We start from the raw sequence: 18008 nt of genomic DNA, 5'->3' as shown, positions 1-18008 counted from the left end.
ATTGTTAAGTGGAGAGGTTTTGGCAAGCCATAGTGTTCTTTTGATTGTTTCATATTAGGATTGGTGATCGTGGGTCTGGTGTCTCCAGTAATCTTTGCTCTGCCCAGCACGGAGTTTATTCCTATTCACTTGTAGGAATATCAGCTCATTCAACAGACAGCCTTTGGCTCCCCCTTGGGCTAAAGAGTAGGATTATTGTCATTTAGCCAGACATCAGAATGGTGTTCGAGAAGTGCGCCATGGCGCCAAATGCTTGATATTCAGAGTCAATAAAACTAACAGCATGCTACTGGCTAACCACCATTAATTTGCTGGCTCCCAAGCCTTTCCTATGTACTGGCCATGGTCACTGGAGTACTTCCAGTTTTGTAAAGTAAATAAACTGAGCATGGATTTGGATTCCTCAAGATTGAATAATATATGCAAAACAAATATCATATACTTTTTTTAACAACAACTTCAGCTTCTGAGTGAGTTTGTCATTTTGTTCCAGGTTTGTAGGCCGTATGCACATCTACAAAAATGAACAGGAGACTGCAGTGAGGTGAGAGCACTCACGCACAACCATCTCAGCCCACTTTAAGTGAGCGCTAAATCAAAACACAGTTTCTTAAGCACTCATTTGTTTTCCTTTGCACCACCGACAACTCATTATTCCATTGATCCTTTATTGCAGACAAACATTAAAATTTAAACAGGCTGGCATGGCTTCAGCCACTGTTAAAGCACTCCCACAGGCATTTATCATTGACTGCTTTGTAATAATCATATAAACAAATGCCAATGTCCTTCTCAAGAACACTGGAACTGGTGTAAGCCGAGACTGCAGTCATACTGTGTATTGTCACTGCGCATTTTAGAGTGGATGCCAACTTGCCTGCCAGGTTTCCAGAGAATAGTGTGTGGAATGCACAGCTTCTGTATGACTCAACTGTTTGATCTACTGATGTGATTGTGCAGGTCTTTGGGCCCAGAAAACCTTCTGCTGAAAGGGGCAACTTTAAAGAACACTCAGAAAATCTGTGGTGAGTCAAATGATATTGATTTTATTACAATAACTTACATAAGTGCAGATAGCTCTCTATCTAAAATAAACTTCTTCTTCTTCTCCTCCTCCTGTTCTTTCTCAAGGTGTTGCAGTTTATACTGGCATGGAGACAAAGATGGCTCTCAACTACCAGGGCAAGTCTCAGAAACGCTCTGCTGTTGAGAAGTAAGTTTTTAGAGGAAATTATGTCCACAAGTTAAAAACATGTGACATACCTTTGGGACTGATTCATTTAATTTCTTATATTTTTCAGGTCTATCAATGCCTTCCTTCTGGTTTACCTTTGCATATTGGTGAGCAAGGCCCTAGTGTGCACTACTCTTAAGTATGTGTGGCAAAGCAAGCCTGGGCAGGATGAGCCTTGGTACAATGAGAAAACCCAGAAAGAGAAGGACACCAATCTGGTGAGTGCATATTTTAGCAGCCCGCCTATCTTTGTTGTCAAAGCAATGAACTGTGAGTTAAGTATCTGATAGGCACCACAAACCAAGCCATACAGGAATTACCACTGCTGGGAGAAGAACAGCTATTAGGTCTTGATAGCATTGTATTAGTACGCTGTATTATGTGTATTGCAAACATTACAGCACCTAGAAGACCTGTGTTCATGCGGTAAATACTTACCCTGTGGATGTGACATCACAGTTCCATTGTATTTAAGTGTTTTACAAGCCCTAGCCTCTTCTGATCCACACTAATAAAACTCCTCTTAGCAAAATGGCCCATGCAGACCTTATTGTGACATGGTCCATTTAATTGGCTGATTACCGTCTGCCCTAGCCTTCAATGAACTGTGAACATTGTGATACAACCTGGTGATTTTCATCACATCTTTATATTTGTTGTTGCGATAATCCAGGACTACTGGTCTCAATTTAAGCACAGGTAGTTAAGATAAGATAACTATTTAGAAAATACCTCCAACCTGAGTTTGAGTTGCTCCTCTCAGGGTGACGCTATAGAATACCCCTGGCAAAGAAAAAGATTGATAAGGGTTCTTTATCCTAAATGCAATTAGTGTGGTCAACAAACTACAGTTAACTTAAATATGAGAGTGGCTGTACACCATGGGTATGGATGCAATCACTGTTTTACAATTGAGAGATATTTGTTCTATTAAATATGATGTTTTTGTCTTGGTGGCCTGTTTTGTGATTGTGTGGCATGTTGTTCCGATATATTCCTGGGTGAGGGACAAGACAATTTTCCTGCGTAGGCTGGTCACTACATTTTATTCTATTCTTCTCTACTAAATATCTGCCTGTGTTCTCATTTTTTTCTAACAGTACCTAAAGATGTTCACTGACTTCCTGTCCTTCATGGTGCTCTTCAACTTCATCATTCCGGTGTCCATGTATGTGACGGTTGAGATGCAGAAGTTTTTGGGATCCTTTTTCATCACATGGGACAAGGACTTCTTTGACCCTGAAATCAAGGAGGGGGCACTGGTCAACACTTCAGACCTCAATGAGGAGCTGGGACAGGTGAGGCTGACGGTCAAAATCAAATGAAACAACATTAAATTGCAGAAATGTCATTGGGGAATTGCTTTCTGTGAAGTCAGCAATCTTGTGTTATTGAAAACCTGTAGTTCTTTAATTAATCCTTCCAGTCACTGAAAAGTCTTTCAAAATGACAGAATAGAACAAAATGTCCTGGAACATTGATTGAACCTGTAAAAGTTGTTAAATGGCCACTCCACCCATTATTCAAGTTTCAAGGTCTTTATCGTCATGTGCACAACAATTACAAAGAAGCGGTTACAAAAAGTCGTTTGCAATGGACATCTTAGAGCTCAGGCTCCCTCCAACAAAGAAAATCACAAATGGAAAAATGGAAATCTAAGTCATAAAATACTGCTAAAAGTTAAAATATAGGGATAAAATATAACTTTTATGAAATTATAAAATAAAATATTTGTGGAAGACTGAATAATGAAAAAACTAAACCGGGATGTAGTATGTATATGCATACTAAAGTTATACACAGAGACGTAAACAGGTGTAAAACAGTAAGTAAAGTATATACAAGTAAAGTCAAAATAAGTGATTAGCTCAAGAGTCTGTGGAAACTGCTGTATGTCTTCTGCGACTCTAGAAAGCTGAGTGTATAACCCTGACGATATTATAAATTTTTATAATTTTTTTTTAAGTAAATCTTTTTCTGAACAGTAAATATGCAGTAGCCATGGATAATGTGTATGTATAGAACAACAGCTAGCACTATACAGTTTAGTGCTTTGGAAAAGCTCAAAAGAAGATGTGATGTGCAAAAGTGGCAAACACCTACTAAGTGTGTAGATAGAACACACTTGTACTATATCTCTCAATCACTCTCACAAATATATCTTTCTTTCCATTTAAATACTTGAAATAAAAAAAAAGCAAGATTATAGATGAGACCAAGGTACAATCGAGTCCCTTAAAATGTAGTCTCCAGACTGATCTGTATATTGCTTCTGTAAAATATGAGCTGCTTATAATAACACCAGTTGGCCGTGCTGTCCCGACTTCTGTTTTTTTTTTTTTTTGATGGCACTTCTAACTTAAACAGTGCTGCCATAGATCAGTCACACTTGGTTTGCCAGATGATTACTTCAATTAAAGGTGATGCTTCGTTAAACTGATTAATGCAGTGAAATTCTTTCTGGGAGTAATTGCTTAATCATATTGTTGGACTCTGTTAAATGGGTTTGGAGGAGTCTGTCATGTATTTTTTTTTTTTTTTTTTTAGGGATGCACCGATTACAACTTTCTAGGCCGTTTCCGATTTTCTTTGAGTTAGGCCAGCTGATACCGATTTTAGCCGATTTCGATTTAATTTTTTCTAACCACTCTACAGCACACACAAATATTTATTTTCTATCTTTTCTTTAATAGAACATTAGGCACAGAACATAGAAAATGTTTTGAACAGATAATGGATCACTATAAAATACAACTATATAAATGACTCCTGGTGTGGGAAATTCACACACATCTAAGGTGCAATGTTAGAACCATTTCCTTCTTTTCACATCCAATATCCAACTAAAAAAATGTGATTTTGGTTTTTGGTGTCATCCCTCCACGCCCTACTTTTTCTTTGCAGGTGTTGCATATTGCAAATTTGTTATCTTCTGCACACACGTGGAAGAATTTCCAAACAGCTGACATGTTGCATGTTAATTCACGAGGTTCTCTACATGTGCGAGAATAGAGCGGACACGCGCTTCACACCGCGAGCAGGTACGCGCGACACACGGCGGAAAAGTTGAGAGAAAGGAAAAAGAGACTGTGCTGTTGCAGCCGTGTGTGCGTGCGTCCTTGAGAACTGTAACTCGTATAACTTATGTTGTCAGTTAATTGTAGCATGTAGACTAACCTGCCGAGTACGTGAAAACCGGCCAATTCCGGTCACCGGCCAGTCTATAGGTGCATCTCTAATTTTTTTTTATCACATTGCCTGCAGGTGGAGTATGTCTTTACAGACAAGACGGGCACCCTCACTCAGAACAACATGGAGTTCATAGAGTGCTGCATTGACGGCTTTCAGTACAAGTACCGGGACGCAAACTCAGAGTTGGACGGATTCTGTGTCACAGATGGACCTGTGAACAAAGTGCAGCAGAAAGCTGGCAGGGTAGGTGTTGTGGTGTCCCTCCATCTGTTGTAAAAGTCACACATTTTGCAACATATGGCCAGTACATAGCTTGCTGCTCAGAAAGACCCTTCATAGGTCACCCACGTATCGCTCCTTCACATGTCCGCATAAGCCTCAACATGGAGGAGGAGCAAAGTGCGCCTGATAACACTTTACAGACGGTTGCGCTTCAACAAGTATGTCAATTTAGACAAATGGAGTTAAATTCAGGGCTTTATCTAAACTCCAGCTACTGTATATGGCTCCATATGTGGCTGTAAATTAATATATTTTTAGTTTATAGTTCATGGAAAATTGTTTCACTGCTCATGTTTGGGTTGTGTTATTAGGAGAGGGAAGAGCTGTTTCTGCGTGCCCTGTGTCTGTGCCACACAGTCCAGGTGAAGGAGTCTACTCAGCAGAGCCAAGGGGACGGACTGATAGACCAGGTGGATGGCTTCGGGGTGGATGGAGAGGTGCCTCATCCACCACAGGAGCAGAGAGGCTTTATCGCCTCCTCCCCTGATGAGGTTGCTCTGGTCAAGGGTGCCATGAGGTAAGAGATGGGCTGTTATGATTCAATGAGCTGAGCTGACGTAGCAAAGAGCAAGCACGGCGTTTGAATATGAATATCACAGAATCTATCATTACAACATTCATTCATTCATATAGCACATGAGTACATAAGTGGCTCATTTGTGGGGTTTTGTCTCTATCTGCAGGTATGGCTTCACATTTCTGGGTCTCGAAAGTAAAACCATGAAAATTCTCACCAGGAACAATGATGTTGAAATGTAAGTCAGTAATTTTCACAGACAGAGATTTTTAGTTTTCATTCATATATTTTTCTATTTGCATTCGCACTACAGCTTTTTTTATTTAATTTCCATTTTGTATTTCCCAAAGGTATGAACTGCTTCACGTGTTGAACTTTGACCCAGTGAGAAGGCGAATGAGTGTAATAGTCAGATCCAAATCAGGTGACCTTGAGCTACTGTCAAGTTTATTGCATTGACCATGATTTACAGTAGTGTTGGCCCTCAGCCCTCATCATGCTGTGTGTTTGTTTGTGTCCAGGTGATACGTTGCTCTTCTGTAAGGGAGCGGACTCTTCCATCTTTCCTCGAGTCAGACAGGAGGAGGTTGAACGGATACGCATGAATGTGGAGCGTAATGCAACAGTGGGTGGCATAAACAAATTGCCTCTCTCTCTAGTTTCTGTTATGTTTGAAAATGTTTGTGTGATTTTAGGGTTGGACATGTTTTAATATGTCTTGTAATGATATTACAATGATGTTAAGACAGATTATTTTGTGTTTTCTTCTTCTTACATTGGGTGCTGTGTGTTTCACTGTTTTAGGAGGGCTACCGGACGCTATGTGTGGCCTACAAATATCTCAGTGCAGAAGAGTATGCCCAGGCAGATGCAGGATTGAGGGAAGCTAGACTGGCTCTGCAGGACAGAGAGGAGAAGCTCATTACTGTTTACAACCAAGTGGAGACTGGCATGAGTCTAATAGGAGCTACTGCTGTAGAAGATCGGTGGGTGCTGATCAACCTGCTGACGTTTAAAGTTAACAAATGTCTTGCATTTTGTTATCTTGTTATCTTTGTTATTATCGCTGCTGTTGTCCTCCCTCTCCGCTCCCTCTCATTAAAGATAAGTACCAAGATTTTTAAGGGGCCCTTAATCTCAGAATACACCTAAAATGTATAGGAGAGGCCAAAAGTTAGCAGATGCCACCAATAGACATGTCATAAACATCCTGTTCTTTTTATGCAACCTCAGTACTTCCTTTACAGTAGCATCCTTACAGCACACTTGTTCTGCCTCATGCTCTTTGCCATAGGTCACCAGATTCCTCGTAGTGTTTTGTCAGGTTTGAAGGCGCTTGTCGTATCTAATTTTACAGCCAAAAGCCTTACCTTTTTTCCCCATATATCTTTCAAATGTAAGCTCTCACTGCCATCTTGTGGTTGACATTAGGTACTGTTCCACAATCCAAGATTATTGTTTTATAATTGCTATTGCATTAGCATGCATCCATGCATTTTATCTGAAATACGTTTATAATAAATACATTTTCTATCAGAGTGTAATTATTGTGTTCTCAAATTATTGGGGTAAAATGATCTGGATATCAGAAGATACTTACTTTATTAGACAAGTGCTCTTTGAGAACTAATGTTGATGTCAGAATAGTGGTATTGTTCGTACTAATGTGTATGTCACACTTTTCACACACATTTCCCACAGTCCCATCTGATATCTGCCTGAGCAAAGACAGTCTTATCCTCATTTAAGTTCATTTGCAGGAGAAAAACTGCAGCTTTGTTCCGTTTTGTTGTTTTACAAAGCGGTCTCCCTTTGCTTTAATACACTAGATCTCCGGTGAAATTTAAACCTGGTGTGTTTTTTTTTTAACTGGTGACATTTTTATTTTTATTTCTAGTGATAGTATTAACATCTTAGAGTTAGTGTGATAATCTTTCACTTGTGTCATAACTTAATTTTGATGTTCTTATCCCCCAGGCTTCAAGAGGAGGCAGCAGAGACCATGGAGGCTCTGCAGGGTGCAGGCATTAAAGTTTGGGTCCTAACGGGGGACAAGATGGAGACGGCAAAGTCCACCTGTTACGCTTGTAGGTTGTTCCAGAGAAATACAGAGCTGTTGGAGCTGACAGTGCGTACTTTGGAGGATGGAGGGAAGAAGCGGGAGAAACGACTGAAGGATCTCTTGCATGAATACCACAAGAAAGCTGTACAGGATGCACCACCGGTAAAGGCTGGCGTCACCAGGTTGGTACCTTCATGATCTGTATAGAGGTTATTATGTGATACTTTGCTCTTGCACTAGGGGGATCATTTAACCAAACTGAATCGTATTGATGATTAAACTTGAACCCATGTCCCTGTTCTGTTTTGTAGGACCTGGTCTTCAGCAACCCAGGACTATGGTTTCATCATAGATGGAGCCACTCTATCGATGGTGCTCAACTCCTCCTCTGAATCCAACTCGAGTTGCAACAAGAACCTGTTCCTGGAGATATGTCAAAACTGTGCATCTGTGCTCTGCTGCCGCATGGCTCCTCTACAAAAGGCACAGGTCAGAACAATCAGTTAAAATGTTGTGAAATATTTTTTTCATTAAAGAATTAATATAATGATTTTCACAACACTTTGTCGGTTTACCCTCTGCCTTGTTCCATCTTTAGATAGTTAAAATGGTGAAGAATTCTAAAGGCAGCCCAATCACCCTTTCCATTGGAGATGGTGCCAATGATGTCAGCATGATTTTGGAAGCTCACGTTGGCATTGGTAAGAAATTGTTTTGCTGAAGCTGACTAACAGATCTCTAACTACCGTCCCAACTGGAGGAAAGGGTAACCTGTTGATGATGGTAGTGTGTGATATTTGTTCTTGTCGTTTCAGGTATTAAGGGTAAAGAGGGTCGGCAGGCAGTGAGGAACAGTGATTATGCCATCCCCAAACTCAAGCACCTCAAGAAACTTTTGTTGGCTCATGGGCATCTCTACTATGTTCGCATTGCACACCTGGTGCAATATTTCTTTTACAAGGTGGGAGGAACAGACAGCACATTGACTTCATGTCATTCTTTAGGCTAACAACTTGTTTTGGGTTTAGGAAAGCCTGTATTTCCCCAAAAATAAACAAACACGCTTACTTGATTTGACGATTATGGGGTGGGACAGATTTAACAATCCTCACTCCTCTTAAAAAATTAAACAGGTTTTTTTTTTTTGATTCAACTCAGGTTAATATATTGAGTTTTTTTTACCTACATTACAAGCACATGGAAACTTATGAATGCATTTGATGTTGTTTTTGTATATTAGTGTGAGCATTTTCTTTTTCTCTCTTTGCCTGCAGAACCTTTGCTTCATCTTACCTCAGTTTTTGTACCAGTTCTTCTGTGGCTATTCCCAGCAAGTGAGTATGTATTGAGGCCCTTTGAGGTTCAAAAATGGTCTGAACATGAAAGGAGGCAGCATCCCTTGAATCCACACCTCCTTGTCCTCCTGAATGCCGGACTCTTTCCCTCCGATTGCCCCTCCCTCACTGCACCCTGGGATGTTTGGGCTTTGATTGATATGTTAGGCTACATACTGTAGCACTGTTAAAATAGGACAGACATGTGTCATGTGCTGCCACCATGGTTCATTGTATGTGGATATTGTGTGTGTGTGTGTGTGTGTGTGTGTGTGTGTGTGTGTGTGTGTGTGTGTGTGTGTGTGTGTGTGTGTGTGTGTGTGTGTGTGTGTGTGTGTGTGTGTGTGTGTGTGTGTGTGTGTGTGTGTGTGTGTGTGTCACTGCTAAAATACACTGGCTAAATAATACATTATAGAAATTCAGGTTTGGATTAGATGACAGTTTGGAGCACATTGATGAATTCACCTTTCTTATTAATGAGACCTAAGTGTATTTTATCAATGTGTTATGGTATATATACATATTAGTGCTAGTGTTAGGTTGGTGCATTCATTATTACAGATATTTCTTTTAATTTTTAAGATTATTGATTATGTTTTGGTATTTTTATGTGTGAGAGGTGAGTGTGAATATTTAACTCTCCATCATGCCACATGGCCCCTGACATGGATCTTCCATAAGTACATGAAAGATGTATACAAGCTTGCTTATATGACACACTGTATGTGTAAGTATGATGGTGTGTATGAGTTTTTTCCTTCCATGATATTAACCCCTGGACCCCCCCTTCCTCCCCAATCCTCCCCAATCCTCCCCAATCCTCCCCAGCCCCTCTATGATGCGGCCTATCTGACGATGTACAACATCTGCTTCACCTCTATGCCCATCCTGGCTTACAGTCTCTTGGAGCAGCACATCTGCATGGAGGTTCTGCTGGACAATTCTACCCTCTACAGGTAAACCTGGGAGCCTTCCTGTGACTGTAAAACAGTATGTCACAGAATAAAGACAAAAAGAAATTATAGCAATGACTAAAAAGGTGAAGGCTGAGCCATATGTAATTACTTTTTAGCCGTAGATTATTACTCGTGATTTGAAATGTAATGAACAAGTCACAAAGGCCCTCTGGCAAAGCCACATTTTAGTTAGCTATTTCTGCTCCCTTAACACATAAAAAATAGGCATACCTGTCCCACATTAGCTATTTGATGTAAATACTAATTGGGAATTGTCCTTTTTAAATATTCAATTGTATTGTTGGCACTTTTGACCAGATGTATGCAGAAATGTACTGATATCAACTATAGTCATTTTCCAAGTCACTGTAATAAATGTGATGAAGCAGTATATGACTTTGTCTTTCATGATTTTCTGTAGAGAGATTGCTAAGAACGCCATGTTACGGTGGGGACCGTTCCTCTATTGGACTCTACTTGGAGTCTTTCATGGCTTGCTCTTCTTCTTTGGTGTTCGATATTTGTTCAGTAACCCAGCACTGCAGGATAATGGCCAGGTTTGATTTAATTCACCCTCTAAATAAGTGTGATATTTAAATTACTTGATTAAGTATTGTCTCTTAAGTACATTTGCTAATTTATCTTAATTAAATCCAGGTTTTTGGGAACTGGTCATATGGAACAATTGTCTTCACTGTCCTCGTCTTCACTGTCACACTAAAGGTAAACCACTCCCCTGTTGTTTTTATCTTATCTTATGAAAGGGTGTATCATTACAGCAGCTGTTTCACAGGAGAGTTGGAAGCAGATATGCAGAACACTGACTTTGGCAAAGTTTGTTGAATATTTAACATGTCCATTTATTGACTCTTCTCTGCCATTCTAGCTCGCTCTGGACACGCGGCACTGGACATGGATCAACCACTTTGTAATCTGGGGCTCCCTGGCTTTCTACATGTTTTTCAGCTTCTTCTGGGGAGGAATAATATGGTTAGAAAACAAACCAAGATAAGATAACCTACATAATCATTGTAGCCGACCTGTACATTTTCATTTCTTTTCAACCCCTGTAGCTCAGTCAGTGTAAACCACAGTGTTCCCTCTCCTGCAGGCCTTTCTTGAAGCAGCAACGTTTGTACTTTGTGTTTGCCAACATGCTGAGCTCTGTGTCAGCCTGGCTGGTCATCATCTTGCTCATCCTGCTCAGCCTACTGCCAGAGATCCTGCTTGTGGTGTTCCGCAAGCCCCGTGGGCCACACACTCGACAGGTAGAGCTGAAACACACACTTGGCCTGACACACATTATTTGCACTCTACTTACCCCTCTCCTCTCCTCTCCTCTCCTCTCTATCCCAGATTTACGATGCTTAAACTTTACATATATCATTTCAACCATTTATTTTCTCTATGGTTTGTCGTGGTTAAAGGAGCCCATGCTTGATGTATTTCTAAAGTGGGCGTGTTTTTGTATATGCAGAGCAATTGTTCACTGCAGAGGACTGAATCACATTTAAATCAAGACATTTACAATACACCCAGAGTTCAAGATGAGTCATCAAAATGATATATATTATATTTTTACTTTTTTAAAGGAAGAGAAAAGAGATTTTTTAAATAATACATATACTGTATTTGACATAAACCAAGCGGTAATGGGACTATTAGCACAGGGACACAGGGTTAGAATTTGGAATTTTTTCAAATCAGGCTTTAATATCCTTAGCAGTTAGTGCATTTTATTTCCTCCTGAAGATGACTTTCCCAGAGAAATATTTTGTTTCAATTAGCTCCCCATGAGGCTAATGTGTTTTCCAAGCAGCTGGAAATGTTTGGTGGTATGCACGGTGCTTTTGGGTGCGTTCCACACTTTTTTTTTTATGGTGTCTAGACTTGTTTTATTTAGGAAAAGTAGTAAACCAAACAAAGTCTTACAGCAGTTTTGTGCATTATATACTTGATACAGTTTTTTTTTTTCTGTTTGAATGTGTATCTGTCAGATGTTAAAGTTACAGAATCAATAAAATGGCATACTGAGGAGTATTCCAGTGCAGTCTACATATGTAAATGGCATGACCGTTGTAAATATAAGTGGTACAATGTTACTATCTAGTACTTTCTAGCTAGCATTTTATTTTAGAAAACTCCATTTGATTTTTTTTTTTTTTTACTTGTTTTCCAACTTTTCAATTTTGTTTTCCTAACAAGTACTCTCGCTTTTGCACTTAGAGGCATTCTTCTTACCCTGTCTCACCCTCTTATTTCTTCTCTCTTCCTCTGTGGACCTGCCTCCCTAAAGATGAAACATCGCCTTCCTTCCTCTGGGACATCTACTATCTTCATGTTGTCGCAGACCGCTAGCTCTCACAGCTTCTCGTGGAGTGACTGAGGTCTCTTTTTCTTTCTGTCAGCTCTGCCTGCAGAGTTTCTGTGTCTGCCAGTCCGCTGGTTTCCTACCTGTTGTGTCCTTCCTCTCCCACTGTTTGACTCCTTTATTACCCTCTATAGTAACTCGGGGTGGCGTTCTGTGGTTTTTTACAGTCCCCACTCGGTTGGACAGATTCGGTCAGACAATTCAGATTTCAGATGAATTATTACATAAGGGATGCTATCCTTAGATGTCCTCATCTTTAAAGGAACCCGCCGACTTACTGGGACTTTAGCTTATTCACCGTAACCCCCAGAGTAAGACAAGTCCATACATACCCTTCTCATCTCCGTGCGTGCTGTAACACTGTCTGACGGTTCCAGCATTAGCTTAGCCAAGCACAGATCCTGCAGGTAACTGGTTCCAACTAGCCTACTGCTCCCAATTGTGACAAAAGTGACAAAATAACGCCAACATGTTCCTATTTACATGTTGTGATTTGTAGAGTCACAGCGTGTACAAAACACAACGTAACCTGAGACACAGCCGTCTTCTAACAGTAAACAAACCGGGAACTATATTCTCAGACAGGCTTGCTGCGAGCATATCATTCCGCCCAAGTACTATATTCTTCCACCTGAGAATATAGTTCCCGGTTTGTTTACGGTTAGAAGACGGTTGTGTCTCATGTTACGTTGTTTTTTGTACACGCTGTCACTCCACAAATCACAACCTGTAAATAGGAACATGTTGGCGTTATTTTGTCACTTATTCGGAGCAGTAGGATTGCTGGAACCATTCACCTGCATGTTCTGTGCTGGCCTGATGCCGCTGGAGCCGTCAGACAGCATTACAGCACACACGGAGATGAGAAGGGTATGTATCGACTTGTCTAACTCTGGGGGTTACGGTGAGTAAGCTAAATTCCCAATAAATCGGCGTGTTCCTTTAAGCCTTAATTTGAGTGCTTATCTTTAGATATATGTCTATTAAATTAGAAGGAATGCTGGTCAGTGGGCTGGTGTGTGTGCCCAAGCAGTATGGAGTAGGACTGATGCAGTCAGTTTTTCCATTCTTGTCTGTCCAGTTGTATCAGTCAGTGTTCCCCCCCCCCCAGCCGCCTGTGCTGCTCCAATGCCTGCTGCTGCTCCAATGCCTGCTGCTGCCGCCGCATGTCAAGTCAGGTGAATGCAGCACGTCAAAGCACCCAAACTTACCTGCATGAGGCTCAAGTCAACAACCTCATCCTGGATCCTCACCACAAACCCTGCGAGCCACTTCATTTTGTCTGTGCGTGCGTGTTATATAGAGATATAAGGTTTCTGCAAAATTATTCTTGCAAGGAAAAGGTGTATAAAAAGGCACCAGGACGGACTTTCATTGTCCACCTGTCCAGTGTTAAAGTCTTTTTGTATGTATATGTTTGTTCGTTTGTGAATATGTGTTTGTCTGTGTGCAAGAGAGAGGCAAAGTGTGTGTTTGTCAGCGTAGTGATGTCATTGGTGTCTCTTGCCTCACCCTTCTAGAAGAAGCCGGTTCAGTCGAGCGTGGGGGGCAACCAGTCTCCCCGGTCTTCAGCCAGGCCCCTGCTTATGAGAACCTTTTCAGATGAGTCCAATACTGTCATTTAAACAGGTACCAGCCCACCTTCAGGCCATTTAAGCCAATCAAAGACCCGCTCCCCCAGCCAACCTCTTCAGCAGTTCTGGTCCCTAACTCTAAGTTTTAACAAGGGAATCAAAAGCATAATGGCATAGAGGTCACAGTCAACAAGACCCAGTGTGTTCTTCTGTATTGTGTGAGCTGATATTGGCTGGCTGAAAAGATGCACTTTTTCCATGTCAGACTCAAGTCCTGTGTGAACATTTTTAGTTGAAATGGTGCACAACTTGTGAATGCATCTCTATATACTAGGCCTAATGTTGCAAAACTTAAAAACATGCTCCTTTCAGCCTCCCTTTGGAAGCCCTGCTTACATTACCTTCCGCATGTGCTTTTAAAACCCCAATTTTCAATGTTTTTAGTCCATCTAATTTTTGTATCAGGAATGTCTGAGTGTGAGGGTTGGTGTCAGTTTGATTGGGTTTTCTTATCTGGCAGTGTGAAACAACAGAGCTGTTCTGTGATTATAACTTTCCCCAGTCTGACATTCATGTTCGTTGTTTGTACCGTTGTGGTTTGGTCATGGTTGTTTCGTCCTGTGTGCACATACAATCCTGTGTTGGTGGTCGTCATCTGCTTACTTGGCTGGCAAAAAATGTATGCGTTTGTGATTTGCTGAGCCTTACTCACTGCATGATGTGACGTTGCCTTAACCTCAGACCATGGTGCTGCATTACATAAAGGGGATGGCAACAAAATGAATGGAAATTATCAATGGAAAGCATCATTTAAAAAATTTTAGAAGATGAACATGGAAAACCAGGATTAAATAAATAAATAAGACACTATGGAATAAAGAAAATATGGACATAATATGGAATATATATATTTATTATTTATTTCAGCAGTTTTTATGTTCAAATGAAAAAAATTGTAAACATTTTTTGTTGTTTCCTTTATTCAATAGCTGACCGTAGAGAGATGTCAGGTGGGGAGGGGAATATGCCTGTTATTTGATTGGCTTTTGCTTTGATATCACATAACTGGCTCTGCCCTGTTAGACTGTGCGATGAAAATTGGCATTATGAAATAAAACGGTCACTGAGAAGAACAGTTAGGGGGAAAAAAACATTAGAAAATAAAAACTGCTGAAATTGAATTATAAATAATTGAAAAACTGTTATTGTAAAGAAGCAGGATGAAATAACATTTTTATAAGGAGCAAAGTTAAAAAATGTGTCAGATTATTTTACAATTTCATGGTTTATTATATATTGTGTCTGTATTTGTCTGTTTTAAAATGTATAATGTCTTGTTTATTAATTTGACATGAAACACTTTTAGTCTCGAATATACACACAACTTGGGTAGATTGTGTCATATTAGACACAATCTTCAAATAACCCATTAGATGTCCTTAAAGTCCTACTTTATGGCTGCAATATCAAGAGCATTGGAGGTGTTCTGAGGTGAAAGGGCATCTCTCCATCTTTTTGGGCAGTTGATATTCTGTTAAATGTCTTGGTGTTTTCATTTTGTCGTCTATCCCCTGTAGATTGGTCTGAAATGTCACACCTCCCTATCACTGTTGACCAGGGTCACCGATATCTGTTGCTTAACAAAAGCACAAGGCCTTTTGCAACAGCTTTCACTGTTTAACGTGCATTTCTATTCTCCCAATAGCTGTCAGAGGGTGGCCTCCTACAAACATCCAGGTAAACTACAGTGAGACAAACCTAATTTAATTTTCTGTGTCTGTTCAATGTCCCTGCTGAGCTTCAACAGATCAGTAGACTTGGATGAAATTGGGAGCATTACCTTTACTAATTTCTGCTTGTCTCTGGTGGCGGGGAGAATGCCATTTTAGTGTTTTTCATGAATCGTGCTACGTGGCCAATCACCGCTTATTCCCTTAATTGATGGAGATTGCAAGGTGTTTTGTCCCCTTCCTTTTGTTTGCACAAGCTCGTAATGAAAACATTGAAGTAAAACCCATCTGTTTGTGCTTTTTCAGATTGCAGCGGTCACACCACTATCCTACAAGCACCTGAAGGAGCGCGAATAAAAGGTGGCAAGGACTCCCAACAATGGTGGCATCAGCCACTTTCAGGGTCCTGTACCAGTCGGGTCAGAGCCGTCTGCCATCATACCTGATCTGAGAAGTGGAGGAGAAGAAAAGGAGGAAGAAAAAGAGAGATGTGCTAACTGAGGGGGAAGGGATGAAAAGGGGTTTATCAGCCTTTGACTAGCATCTCTGCTCCGTCCTTTTTTTTTTTTTTTTTTTTTGCCCAATCCCAACAGCTCCCAACCCCCAACGCATGCCTGCAGAGCAGCGCCCTGCATTATTTAAAAAAAAAAGAATCTACTCAGATGACAGGCATGAGCTTTCTTTCTTTTACTTTTTTTTTAAAATACTAGCTTACAAATGAATGCATACACGGCTGCCTTGTCAGTAGCTCTATCGAACTGCTGTGTTTTAACAAGCAGTTGTAATAGTATCCAGTCCAAGAATGGTTCACCTGCATGAAAGAAGGCTCGAAAGAACGCTTCACTCCACTGATGTTCAGTCATTTTATTCTGCAAAGTTCTGGATTAAGAAATGATGATCTCATTCTCTCCAACGGTTACTCTTTGAACGGTTATTCTACTTTACAGTTATTGCGCTTTTCAACGGGTATTCTTTAAATGGTTATATCAGGAAATGCACTCATCCACGGGTCCAAGTGATTCTAAATGAAAAGTTACTGAAGGTGATTTCAGACTGTTGAAATCTCCAAAAATGAATGCTTTTCTGGTTTATAGATGATTTTATGATTATTTCCAAAATAATGAATCTGCATTCTCTATTGCAGTGTTTCTCAAATGGGGGTTTACATACTTTTAGGAGTACAGCAGAGGGATACTTGAGTTTTTTTTTTTTTTTTAAATGTTACAATATTATTGTTTGGTAAATTAGACACTAATATGGCACATTGCTGTATTGTGCCTCTTAATATAGCTAGGCATTTTTTTCTACCAAAAATGTTTTATGCCGGTCAGGGGGTACTTACATTTCAAAGGGGGTACATTGTTGAAAGAAATTTGAGAACCACTGCTCTATTGAATGAAGATGTATAAAGGCCATATTAACACTCAATCCAAAAAGTGTGTGTGTGTGTGTGTGCGTGTGCAAGATTGAGAGATAGATTAGATATGTTAAGCAATGAAACATTGCTCGGAGCATGACCTAAATCTTCCAACCTCAAAGATAATTTAAGATGAGTAAATTAATATATGTGCTGTACTGTATATATAGCTTAGAGACGTATTATAGCATCTGCTCAAAGCCAAAAAAGATGAACGTAATGCGATCCGATTCTGTCCACACTAGTGTGACCTTAAAGGTGTGTGTGTGTGTGTGTGTGTGTGTGTGTGTGTGTGTGTGTGTGTGTGTGTGTGTGTGTGTGTGTGTGTGTGTGTGTGTGTGTGTGTGTGTGTGTGTGTGTGTGTGTGTGTGTGTGTGTGTGTGTGTGTGTGTGTGTGTGTGTGTGTGTGTGTGTGTGTGTGTGTGTGTGTGTGTGTGTGTGTGTGTGTGTGTGTGTGTGTGTGTGTGTGTGTGTGTGTGTGTTACATAAGTGAGTGCTGGGAAATGAGAAAAGCCAGAATTTCCTGTGTGTCTAGGAAACCAGGATTACTTAAACCTTGTGATGTAGTTGGCTTAGACATTTCCTGCACTATTAAGGGAGCTGGTTTCTTCATTGCGTAGAAGGTCACTAAGGCACATGAATACGTGCCTGAGCACACACACATCAGATAGAAGAGAATAACGCACACACAAGAAACGCACGTTGTACACATAAATGCGCAGATGCACTAAAGCCTAAATTAGGTATTTATGTTCGTTACCCATTATCTACAGTAGTTTTGCATTTGTTTCAGGTAGGCTGAAGTCGACGTGTAAAGAAAATTAATTTCAGACCTGCCGAGTTAACCTAGTTAATGCCACTGTAAGGCTCCATGCTCCATCTCCTTCCTTCTGTTTTTGGTCAAATTTGCTGACCAACAGGAGGATGGAGTGGACTGGTTTGGCCTTTTTTTCCTTCCTTTAACTTCGTCTTCAGTGCTTCACACATTCCATTTAAACATGCCATGGTTTCAAACACTTTCCAAATACTGTTTTTGTTTTTTATTTTTCCAGAAACATGTATTGTCTATTTGGCATATTTATTGTTAAGTGTACTTTTACTCACAAATGTTACTTTTATGACATAAATCTTTTTTTTATTGTGGAGTGGTCAGCTTTGTGCCAGTTGAGTTAGTCTGTGTTAATCCAGCCCTGATGTGAGCCTGTGCCAATCCTGTTTAATAGTCTTTGTCATACATGCAAAGACAGGCAGCCCCCCCTCCCCCAAAACACACTCCCAATTTCACAGTCAACCTCTGAAAAAATACCACTCCTTTTACCAGGTTATTGTAACTCTTTGT

The 18008-nt window shown here is 40.3% G+C and overlaps 1 protein-coding gene across 5 annotated transcripts in view; it reads left to right on the top strand.

The window, feature by feature from the left end:
• Window positions 1-16944, top strand: part of atp11c (ATPase phospholipid transporting 11C (ATP11C blood group)) — a 48900-nt gene extending 31956 nt beyond the window's left edge. Inside the window, exons 8-31 of one of the 5 annotated variants that reach the window (XM_028589061.1) lie at window positions 494-544; window positions 961-1025; window positions 1132-1213; window positions 1302-1452; window positions 2335-2532; window positions 4499-4669; window positions 5020-5225; window positions 5392-5463; window positions 5576-5649; window positions 5747-5850; window positions 6030-6211; window positions 7203-7469; window positions 7599-7776; window positions 7886-7988; window positions 8103-8248; window positions 8562-8621; window positions 9450-9577; window positions 9999-10134; window positions 10235-10300; window positions 10464-10567; window positions 10689-10845; window positions 13472-13577; window positions 15228-15259; window positions 15559-15612. In XM_028589061.1, the coding sequence (XP_028444862.1) occupies window positions 494-544; window positions 961-1025; window positions 1132-1213; window positions 1302-1452; window positions 2335-2532; window positions 4499-4669; window positions 5020-5225; window positions 5392-5463; window positions 5576-5649; window positions 5747-5850; window positions 6030-6211; window positions 7203-7469; window positions 7599-7776; window positions 7886-7988; window positions 8103-8248; window positions 8562-8621; window positions 9450-9577; window positions 9999-10134; window positions 10235-10300; window positions 10464-10567; window positions 10689-10845; window positions 13472-13573 (2803 nt within the window). In that variant the 3' untranslated portion in view covers window positions 13574-13577; window positions 15228-15259; window positions 15559-15612. Of the gene's footprint in view, window positions 1-493; window positions 545-960; window positions 1026-1131; window positions 1214-1301; window positions 1453-2334; window positions 2533-4498; window positions 4670-5019; window positions 5226-5391; window positions 5464-5575; window positions 5650-5746; window positions 5851-6029; window positions 6212-7202; window positions 7470-7598; window positions 7777-7885; window positions 7989-8102; window positions 8249-8561; window positions 8622-9449; window positions 9578-9998; window positions 10135-10234; window positions 10301-10463; window positions 10568-10688; window positions 10846-13468; window positions 13578-15227; window positions 15260-15558 lie in introns of all 5 variants that reach the window. The other 4 variants (XM_028589058.1, XM_028589062.1, XM_028589059.1 and 1 more) reach the window with 4 other exon arrangements.
• The last annotated feature ends 1064 nt before the right edge of the window (window positions 16945-18008 follow it).

Source organism: Perca flavescens, chromosome 10, assembly GCF_004354835.1.
Source record: "Perca flavescens isolate YP-PL-M2 chromosome 10, PFLA_1.0, whole genome shotgun sequence".
NCBI classification, from domain to species: domain Eukaryota; kingdom Metazoa; phylum Chordata; class Actinopteri; order Perciformes; family Percidae; genus Perca; species Perca flavescens.
This window is presented reverse-complemented; position numbering and strand designations above follow the sequence as displayed.